At 47.9% G+C, this 11,453-nt stretch overlaps 1 protein-coding gene across 6 annotated transcripts in view; it reads right to left on the reverse strand.

The window, feature by feature from the left end:
* Positions 1–7,818, reverse strand: part of CMC1 (C-X9-C motif containing 1) — a 69,912-nt gene extending 62,094 nt beyond the window's left edge. Inside the window, exons 1-2 of one of the 6 annotated variants that reach the window (XM_053264809.1) lie at positions 7,553–7,818; positions 5,995–6,145 (exon numbers count right to left, since the gene is read on the reverse strand). In XM_053264809.1, the coding sequence (XP_053120784.1) occupies positions 5,995–6,145; positions 7,553–7,564 (163 nt within the window). In that variant the 5' untranslated portion in view covers positions 7,565–7,818. Of the gene's footprint in view, positions 1–5,436; positions 5,477–5,994; positions 6,146–7,552 lie in introns of those variants that run through there. The other 5 variants (XM_053264814.1, XM_053264813.1, XM_053264810.1 and 2 more) reach the window with 5 other exon arrangements.
* Between the last annotated feature and the right edge of the window lie 3,635 nt (positions 7,819–11,453).

The raw sequence follows: 11,453 nt of genomic DNA on the forward strand, positions 1-11,453 counted from the left end.
AAAGTTTATCTCCACACAGCCACAAATGTTTGAGACATAATTTAAAGCAAATTATAGCAATAAAAACAAGTAGTTCCACTTCCTTTAACAGGACTCCTCCTACCTAGGATCCCCTCCCACTACTGTTCCCTCTAAGGTGTGCGCATGTGCGCGCACTCACAAGTTTTTGGATGTCCGCTCAGTTCATTTTAGATCCCACTCAGGTTGAATCAGGAAGGCCCCACTCTGAATGCACATGCACACACACTGCCTTGATACTGCCACCCAGAACAAAACTTATTCCACACAGAGATCAAAAATTAGAGGGACCACTGCTTCCCATGTGCTGTGAATTTGATTTATATACAATCGTAACAAAGGGGTGTTGTCTTATGAGAATTTACTCTTTGTCTATACTTTGAATGACTACCATCTTGAAATAACATAACAGACATCAGGATCCCCTAAGACACCCTCCTGTGTGTTGTGAATTTGATTTGTATTAAACTGTAAATGTAAAAGTTATTAGAGGGGTACACATGGGTATAATGATTTTATAAGCCTTCTTCCCTTCAGGAAGTAGGCATAAAACAGCCCTCAACCTATAAAAAGTTTAGTGTATCACAGGTTTTATAACAGTGAGCTGGTTCTCATGAGCAAAGTCAAGTTAGAAGGAGGACCCAACCAGGCTCCAAGTTAAGTGCACGCTCCTGAGAAATGGTTGTGTGTCAGCAAACATCGAGGTAGGAGGAGGGGGAAGTGATCATAGAGCATGGTGTGGTTAGAGTGCTGGACTAGGACCGGGGAGACCCGAGTTCAAATCCCCATTCAGCCATGATACTTGCTGGGTGACTCTGGGCCAAACACTTCTCTCTCAGCCTAACCTACTTCCTAGGGTTGTGAGGAGAAACTTAAGTATATAGTGCACCGCTCTGGGCTCCTTGGAGGAAGAGCGGGATAAAAAATGTAAAAAAATAAAAAATAAATTTAAAAAATGCAAACCTTGATCTGGCTATGGCAGTGGACAACCCAGATTGGGTACCCAGCAATGTACTGTGGGTGGAAGAAAAGCATGTCCTGTGCTGTCCTACCTAGGTAGAGGTTAGCACACAATCACTTCCCACTCCTCCTACCTTGATGTCTGCTGTCACATGACCATGACTACCTCACCTCAATGATCTGCTGGTATAGCAATGATCTGCTGGTGTAACACAGTATACAACCTTGTTAAGTTACACACAACTTCACACGGTAGGAAAAGGAGTTCTGGACAACCTGAAAACATACACACTCCTACATTTAAGCAAAAGTTGCTTTGATGAGAGATGGCTTTCAGAATTTACACCTAAGTGTTGCCAGCTGACCACAAATCTGACCCCAAAGTATAAACAGGCAGTCAGGCACATTCATCTTTTGTCATTGTAGCCTGAAAAGCCATGCTTCAAAAACAGCACACCAGCAATACGGTATGTTCAACTACTGCTATGACAGTCATCTACTATAGAGTCAAGACTCTCTGCTGATAGGATGATAATAAGAGCTTGATCCAAATCTACTTTAGGTGTAGTTCAAAGGGGCAAGGACAGTTACAATGGTAGGTCATTATTGTGTGTGCCTCCCACCAGCTTTCTATTCAGTTCAAAGATGCATTTCTTGACTGACTGAAAAGAGGAGCACTGGATAGGGATATTATTATTTAGAATAATTATTCTAAATAATTTTCTTATTCTAAATAATTTTAGAATAATTTTCAGCAAAAGTATTCTTAATTTACAACTCCATTAACAACCATTTTCACACAAAAAATTAGAAGTTGGTTCCCTGTCACAAAAGGGCTCACAATCCAAAAAGAAATGTAAGACAGACACCAACAGCAGCCCCTGGGAGGGACGCTCAACTGAGACAAACAGGGACAGCTGCTCTCCCTCTGCAAACTATACCACTTTAAAGATGCCTCTTTGCCCAGATATAATAGGAGATGGGTGACACACCAAGATCTCCCATTCCCCATAATGGCCTGGGGTGTTGTGTGTGCACAGGGGGTGGGTATATATACATGCTGCAGGTGGAGGTGAGGAAACCAGACTCTGTTATGTCCTATCAGGATCCCTCCGTGTCCACCACAGTGAGCAGAACGGAGGCCTATTTATTCTACAATGGGAAAAGGAGTGGCAATTTTTCATACTTGCTTCCACCTATGATTCTCATGACGTGATACTGTATGGCAGTTTATATATACTGACAAAACCGTGCTGGCATGTTGCTAATCTAGGAATTGTAATGCTGTGTCAGACAGTTGCAGCTACATGTGTTGATATATTAGCATAATAAATAGGGAAGCCTATCAGAAATGTTTAATATTATCATAGCAGTCTCATGTTTTGAGCAGGATCCAAGCTAACACAGCACTACAGTAACACTTTTACACTAGCATAAGAGGACACAAGCATGCCACATGAAAAAAAGGAGACTGTTTTAGACTAGTTCTTGCACTATGGAAGATGTTGCACAATCACAAGCAGAAGAGGTGCCTCTGGAAGAGTAAATTGCACTTTGTCTTGCACAATTCCATATATATTCCAGAGCAGGATTTGTGCTATTATTGTTCTCCTTTTGCTCTTCTCCCACTACCAGTTGTACAACATGCTCATCAGGCAAACTGAAAGCCTTAGAGGCATGTATTTTCTCGCCTTACACCAGTGCAATGCTAGTCTGGATCCCAGTTTTCAAGAGAGCTCTATAATGTGATACTTCATAAAGGTCTTGCTCCTCTTCTTAAATGGGTACCAGATGAATAAAAGCCAGTGATTCAGTCATAATATACCACTGGGTCACCAACTTACAACGGACGAAAAAAATCATGGTTAGCTATGTTAGGCATTAAGTAGTGAGATATTATTAGGTACAGGGATCCACAAATTTAGGGTTACCTCGCTAGCCTGCCATTATTTGTGGTTGCCACGATTCTCCTCTTTTTCCTCAGATTCTTTTCTGGCACACACAGAGAGGTCTTAAGAGATAAGTGGGTCTTCTGTCATTTGCACTGGGGTACAGATAGTAAGAAATAGTAGGAGAGCAGTGCTCAAAAAAGATTCCAACCTCCTGTTTCTTACCTCCTCAAAAATGGCAGTTAAAATGATAACTACAGTGAGGAGATCTGTGTAGTGTTGGATGTCCTGCTCCCTAAAGGATCGGGAGCACTCAACACTGGTGAGCTGGCAAGAGGATTTGTAGATGATATCTAAAATATCACAAAGAAGCCATGGCTGACCCTTTCCATAAGTCTGGGTGAGATAGGGGTTGCAGGAGCAACTTCACCTTTCTCAAACCTACTGCTTTGTTTCCCTCCAACATTGCTGGGGCACACTGCCCTCCAACCACCACCTCTACCACTGCAACGGCTCCTCTGTCTCAATTTTCTCTTCTCCTCCTGGAAGGAAGAGGCAAGTGGAGCTGGCTGCTGCAACAGCAGCAGAAGCCATCAGCAGACCCTTCTCCTTGCCCCACCTCTCTTTCAAAGCCTGCCAGACTTTTACTGAAAGAGGCACAAGTGTGAGGAAAAACAGCTGCTAGAAGTCTCTTCTCCTCACCAGAACCCCCTTCAGGATTGAATCGGGGGCTTCCAGCAGCCTCCTTTTCTCTCCCTATGACTTTTTATAAGGTGCAGAATCAAAGCTCGCAATCTGACCCTGGCTGGCTTTAACAAAGGTGTAGGATGAAGAGGCTGCGAACAGTCTCTGTTCCTCCTCCCATCCCTCAAAAACTGCAGCAGGGATAGGGCACACCCTGGTAGAGCAGCATCTGCAGCCAAATGTCACCTCAGTCACCTCAAGTGCTCAAAGACCTTGGGGCACCCCTGAAAATCACTTACTACTTTGAGATGTGAGTGGGGCCTTCCGGATTCAACCTGAGCAGGATCTAAAATTAAGTGAGTGGACATCAAAAAACTTGTGAGCGCACGCACATACGCACACCTTAGAAGGGACACTGATATTGAGGATATTCACATGTGCAAGCAAAACCTGGCTAAGGGAGCCCAGCCAGTTTTGCATGCATGTGTGAACTGCTGGGATCAGGCCCGATCCTGGTGGCACCACGGTGGCAAACTTGCCTGTGGAGCCACCCTTTAAAATGAGGATAAGGGAACAAGCGCTCCATTAACCCTGTTTTTGAGGCCGTGTGTCAGCCACAGCTGACATACTGCGGGGAGCCCGGGGAAGGGGGAATCCCCATAATGCTCCATGCACTCATGCAGTGCATTATAGTATTTCCAGGGGCCGGGAAGACACATCCCGGTCCTCCCCACTGCCTGGGCACTCGGGGAGCACGCCCAGCACAGGAGGAGTGGTTGTCTGTGAGGAAGATAAGTCTAACCCACCTTTGGCTTTGGGGTCTTACTACTGACAATAATATCTGCATGTAAATGTTAACATTGTCATAAATTCTGTGGTAACTGAAAGTGGTTTGAAACGAAATGAGTGAGTTTTGCAAGATCCAGTGCCACTGTATACCATGTCCATAAATGCGTATTAAGTGTATATTCACCAAGTATATATAGCTGAACAAACAAAAACAGTTGAGGGGGGAAAAGAACCAACCTTGCTCCTTGCTATTCTGGCGACTGGCCTGAAAACAAAAACCCAAGTTGGCATTTTGGGGTCCTAAAACCACTGGAAACCCCTGCACAATGTTCTTTGGCATGTGTTTGCCTGCCTGCCAAACAGTGTTCCCTCTAAGGTGTGTGCATGCTCACAAGTATTGTTGGTGTCCGCTCAGTTAATTTTAGATCCCACTTGGGTTGAATCAGGAAGGCCCCATTCTGAAGACCCCATTCGCACAAACTCTCTTGATACCACCACTCAGAACAAAATTCATCCCGCACACAGATGGGAAAGTTAGAGAACACTGCTGCCAAACTACCTTTCTCCCAGCTACTGTCAGCAAAAATAGCACTGTGGAGAGTGTCTCTGCTGAGGTTTGCCATACATTATAAGTGTCTGTGTAAGTAAAATTTAAGAAAAATATTTAGGGAGGAAAAGGGTATCCAAGTTACTTGCAATGCACTCCAAGAACTGGATTGTGCCCTTTCAGTATGAATACAATCTGAAAGCATTTGATCTAGTTTAAGAGATAACCTTCCATCTTATGAGTCAGACAGCTACTCCCATTTTGTCAACAGGAAAACTGGGTGTATGTGACTTGGGAAGTTAAAACAACTACCAGCTCTAAGCAAGCACTGAATGTGAACTCAGGGACAAGCATAGTCTATCCATTGCTAAACTGGCAGTTATCCAAACACATTCCCTGCACTTTAATTCATACACAGCTGACCTGTGGCTCCCATAATTATACCAGAAGGGAGGGGACCAGACAAACACCTTTGCCCTTCCTTTCAACCATTTTCATATTGAATTTTGAAGTTGTCAAGTACCACACGCCAGGCCAGACTTTGCCTACCGTAAATATTCGCAATATTTTTCATCCCCAGCTGTGGAAGCTACTTGGAGGAAGCAAGAAGAGAAATAAAGAAAGTGATGATGATCCAAGAGGTGGGGAGTTGTCAGGTGTTACTGGAAGCCCTTCAGCAGTGCCATCCTTAGGAGCGGACAGAAGGGCATTGCCCTGAGCCCCATGCCTCACCAACCCCGCGCCAGTGGTGGTGAGGAGATTCCAGGCTGGAATCTCGCTGTCCCCAGTGCAAGTGCACCATGGGGCTGGCTGAGCTGAAGGCAGTGGCTGCAACGGGTGGGAGTTGTACTCCACCAGCAGTGATGGTGTAGAGATTCCCCACCACCACTGGTCTGCTGCTTGTCGTAGCACCTGCTCTCCAACTCATCCATGCCATCTGGCACCCTCTGCTCGGCAAACCAAAGCACGCCTCAGAGCTGGCCGAGTCAGAAAATAGTTGCTGTGACGCTTGCAACCTGCAGTCCACCAGCACACCAATATTGCAACCCGCAGTCCACCAGCACACCAATTTTGTGCACTGCCACCAGCCTGGAGCACGAGACTCACCGGTTGCAGCAGCTGTGGTCAGCAAACCAGAGCTCACGAGGGCAGTGGCTGATGCAACGGGCAGGAGCTGCACTCCAGCAGCTAGCCTAGAGCACAGCTCCCACCAGTCACAGTAGTTGTCCTCCAACTCAGCTGGGCTCCACAGTGTGCTCTGCTTGACAAACCAGAGGGGCTGTCTGAGTCAGAGGGCGGCTGCTTTGGCAGGCAGGAGCAGTGCTCCACCAGTGGCATTATTGTCGTCGAGATTTCCCACTGCCGCCGGCTCCCACCTACTGCCGGCTCCCACCTACTGCTGTGGTTGCCCTCCAGCTTGGCTTGGTCAAGTGGTGCACACTGCTCAGCAAACCAGAAGGGTTGGCTGAATCCGAGGGTGATCACAGGCAGGAGCTGCGCTCCACCACAGCAGGGGGATGGAGATTTCCCACCACTGGTATCCTGGAGGACAACTGCTGCCTGTCTCAGCGGCTGCCCTTCAATTCAGCAGGGCCCCACAACGCTCTCCAGTTTACTGAGAAGAGTGTGCCATGAGGCTGGCTCTGTTGGAGCGCAGCTGCTGCATCACTGGCCCCTAGCGCAGCCCCCACCTGTTACAGTGGCTGCCCTCCATATTGGCCGGGCCCCACAGTGCAGTCTGTTGGGTTAACTAGAGCACACCTCAGAGCTCACTAAGTCAGAGAGTGGCTGTGGGTGGGAGCTGTGCTCTGCCAGCAGCAGTAGTGCGGATATTGGAATGTGACTCTCCTGCTGCAGCGGCTGCCCTCCAATATGGCCGGGGCCAACTGCACACACTGCTCAGCAAACCAGAGCCCCCCGCTGGCTGCAGTCCGAAGCGGCAGTGGTATGGATGTTTCTTATTGTTCCTAGCCCAGGGTCCAGCTCCTGTCTGTTGCAACAGCTGCCCTCCAACTTGCTGGGCCGCACCGGCACTCTCTTCTTGAAAAACCAGAGGGCACCACAGAGGACGGCTGCTGCAGTGGGCGGGAGCTGCAACAACAACAACAACAACAACAACAGCTGCAGCAGCAGTAGGGATATTGCCAACCACCACGGAGTTCAGTTCCCGCTTGTGGAAGCAGCTGCTCTTCACCCGGGCTGGCTTCTAGGGCACTGTCTGCTCGGCAAACCAGAGTGCACCGCAGGGCTGACTCAGTGGAGTGGAGAAGGATCTACACTCCGCCAGCAGTGGCAGCGTGGAGGTTTCCACCACCCCACCACCCCATCCCAGAGCATGGCTCCCACCTGTCGCACTGTTTGCTCTTCAACTCAGCCAGCTCCCACGACGCGCTCTGCTTGGCAAACCAGAGCGCGCCACACAGCCGGCTGAGTCAGAAGGGGGCTGCTGCGGTGACTGGGGGGCGGCGGTGGCGGGAGATTCCCAGCAGAAATCTCTGCACCACGGTGTGGTCTCTCCACACCTCCGTGCCACCGTCGTCTCCTGCTGTTGAGCGTGCCCGCATCACCCTTCCATTGCTCTGAACGCTGCACGCCCCTAAGGTCGACTCGGCCCTGCCCTGCATCATCACGCACACAAAAAGGAGGGGATAACGACCGCCCCTACCTTCTGCGCCATGGGCGGGCTCCATCAGCAGCTCCCTTGCTTAAAAAGCAGCCGCTAGTATTGCTAATGGTAAAGCGACCGCAGAGGCGACAACATAACCAAACCAACCCCTCTTGATTCCGCACCGAAGGGTTCGGCGCACGCGCCAGCAACAAAACTTCAAGCTACAGTGCGCGACCTCTACGTCACCGCGCGAGAGCAAAAAAAGAAAGTTTTTAAAAAATACAATTGCGCATGCCCTGAAGCGCGCACGGAACAGGAGAAGAAGTCGGAGAGGAGGCGCATGCGTACTGGTACACAGCGTAAAAGCCGGTCCAAGGCGGGCAGCTAGCTGTTCTATGCAGGCTTGTAATAGATGACGCGTCTCAGGAGATAGCGGGTTGTGACGTCTCCTTTCGGGAAATGGCCTTTGGTGCAGCTTTGACTTGAAAGGTGGAGGTTGGGGCTAGCGAGCCGGAGGGGCTATTGGCGCGTTCCGTTGCTGAACATGTACGCTGACCTTTGTTGCCCGTAGGCCCAATACAGTCTCCTGGACTTCCGGCCCGGGCACGTAACACTCATCCCTGTGAGGCTGTGTTCCCAAGAATACATGAGAACATTCGTAGGCACCTTATAAGGCCTTACCCAGTAGAGGAACACACCTTAAAAAAACAAAGCTTCACATTTTATTCATTTATTTGCTACATTTATATCCAGCTTTTTCTTCAAGAAGCCCAGAGCAGCGTATTTGCTTTTGTTTATCCTCACAACAACCCTGTGAGGTAGGTTAGGCTGAGAGCTAAGTGGCTGGCCCAGAGTCACCCAGTGAGTTTCGTGGTTGAATGGCTGTCCCTGGTCCTGGCCAAACACACTAACCATTCTGTGCTGGCATTTTGCTTCCCATGAGGATTCCTTTTTACTATCCTTTTCCCTGTCTGGTGCGCAGAGACATCCTAGGTGGAGAAGGCAGAATTTTACGCCTGTGATTCACACAAAACAGCTCTTCCGAAGAAGACTGTGTTCCTATTTCTTCATCTCTTTAACATCTTTCTGTTTAAACAGCACAAAAGTTGCCATTAGAGTGAACATGTCTAGAAATCACCAGAGGAAATGCAGAGAGGGTTCCCAAACTGCAAACCATAGTTTGCCTTAGGAGCCAATTTTACATCTGCACTGGGCCATAATGATCTCCCCTGGACATGTGCAAAGAGTAATACAAAAAGGGTTTGTAGGAACTGAAGATGACTAAAAAGTGCAGTTTATAAATGACAAAGAATAATTTTCTTCACGCATAAAATGTGACTGCTCATAAATAGCTTCAGCTTGCAGTCATTTCTGCTTGTCTACCATTCATATTGTCATTTGATTAGTTAATCACCCATTTTCTAAAGTGCGAATGTGTTTTTACACTTCTATCAAGACAGTGTTAACTATGGAACTATAGATAGCAATAGAGATTAATTATCTATTTCAGAAGTCTCCACACCTTCTGCTTCCCAGATAAAGAACTATAACTTTGTTCGAAGGTGTGGTTTAATGCAAACCAAAAAAAAAAAAAAATCCTAATCAGTAACTCTGGTCAGTGAGTTGACATGGGGTGAGGAGCCTATTAGGATGGTCCACCCAAGAAGGTTACTGAATCCAGTAGGATTCCAAGAATCCTTGGGAAGGATTTAGTGTTGACTGTCAGTGATTCTGTTGATGCCCTGGTGGAAAACTGGGATATTGAACCTACCAGGGCAGTAGACATGATTGCTCCTAAGCATCCTCTCTGACCTGCTTCAAAATTGGCCTCTTGGTTTACAGAAGAACTATGGGAGCTGAAGTGTCAAGGTAGGTGACTGAAGTGCAAGGGGGGGGGGGACTCAATTTGAATCCATCAGATTACAATGTAGAGCATATTTGAAGATCTATGCTCAAGCAATACATGCAGTAAAGAAATGATTGCATCCCACATTGCATCCTCAAGCTCACGTCCAACGGAGTTGTCTAGGGTTGTGAGAAGGCTAGTACATGCTTCTTCTCCCTTGAATCAGAACTTGGAGCCATCAGTTACCTGTTGTGACATTTTAAAATATTTTTGTGTGTGGATAAAATATCTCATATTTGGGCCAACTCAGACTCCACAATTACTGCACAGTCTAATGGGGAAGTGTCCAGCAACTCTTATAAGGTTAGGCTGCATCAATTTCAGTTTGTGACCCCTGAGGATGTAGACAAACTGCTTGGAATGAGTGCAGCCCTACCACCTGTCCTCGTGACCCTTGTCCAACATGGCAGTAGAAGATCTCTGTGAAGGGCCTTCTCTGAGGGAGGACAGGATGCCTTCCTGTCTTATGGAGGTAATTATTAGGCTTCTGAAGAAGTCTGCACTGGGTGCCTCAGAATTAAGCAACTATAGGCCTGCCTCTATAGGCTGGGCAAGGTAATTATTTATTATTATTATTATTATTATTATTGTTGTTATTATTATTATTATTATTATTATTATTATTTTACATTTTATATCCCGCTCTTAAGGAGCCCAGAGCGGTGTACTACATACTTAGGTTTTTCCTCACAAAAACCCTGTGAAGTAGGTTAGGCTGAGAGAGAAGTGACTGGCCCAGAGTCACCCAGCAAGTCTCATGGCTGGCTGGGGATTTGAACTCGGGTCTCCCCGGTCCTAGTCCAGCACTCTAACCACTACACCACGCTGGAATTAAGATGGTGGTGTCCTCCCAGCTCCAGGCAGTCTTGGGAGAAACTGATTATCTAGACCCATTTCAAACTGGTTTTCGGGTGAGCTCCAATGGGGAATTGGCAAAAGGAGTGTGGCTCTGTTGGTCCTTTTGGATCTCTTGTTGGCTTTCCATACTATTGACCATCTGAGAAAAGTCGGCGGATCTGCTGTACGCCTTCCCACCAACACCTCTTCTCACCAGGTTTCTTCGAAGGGTAAAACTCAGTCAGAGTCAGAGCCCAGGTCATCCTGGTGGCACCGTTCTGGCCTCAAAGACCTTGTTTCTCAGAACTCAAAAAACTGGCCACAGCAGAACATCTGATGCTTCCGGTCACGGTGGACCTTCTTCAGCAGGGCCCAGTACATCACCCAGATCTAAGCTGGTTACAGCTAGCCACCTGGAGACTGAACAGCAACTCTTGAAACAGCATGTCTAAGATGCTTGACATGATGCTTGCATCCAGACACCCCTCCACAAGCAGGATTTATCAATACACTTGGAGGGCATTCCTCAGATGGTCTACAAGCACGTGGTTCCTAAGGGGACGGCAACCAAGAAGCATCTTCTTCAATTTCTTCAGGATGGACTGGACCAGGATCTCTCCACAAACACATTGAAACACCAGGCTGCTTCCCTGGTGCAGCTTATCTCGGGGGTCGAAACGTTCCATGCTTAGACACCTACACTTAAAGCGCTTCTTTAGGGGGGCAGCCCTGTTCTCCTCCCCATCTTTTTGCCCAAAGCTGGTACATCCGGCAGAAAAGGCTTGGCTTAAATTGAATGTCCGTAGATGCCTGAAGGCATATATGAAACACACAAAGCATATTCATACCACAGAGACTCGGTGTGTATCCTTTTTGCCTCGGAATATGGGTCAGCCCATTACCCCCGCCACCACAGCTATGTGGCTCAAGGCATGCCTAGCCGGGGAATATGAATCACAGAACCTTGGGGCTCCCACAAAAATGTTTGCCCATTCTACCAGGGCTGCTGCCACTTTGGCTGCATTTTCTACTAACACTCTCATCCAAGACATTTATAGGGCAGCCAGGGGCGTGGCTAGCCCACCGGCGGCCCATGTGCAGCCACGGCAGGCGCCCCGATAGCCCCGCCCCCTGTGTCTGACGTCAGATGCAGGGGATAGCCACGCCCCCGCATCTGACGTCAGACGTGGGGGCATGGTCTGGCTCCCAAACGGA

This window comes from Hemicordylus capensis, chromosome 6 (genome assembly GCF_027244095.1).
Source record: "Hemicordylus capensis ecotype Gifberg chromosome 6, rHemCap1.1.pri, whole genome shotgun sequence".
NCBI classification, from domain to species: Eukaryota; Metazoa; Chordata; class Lepidosauria; order Squamata; family Cordylidae; genus Hemicordylus; species Hemicordylus capensis.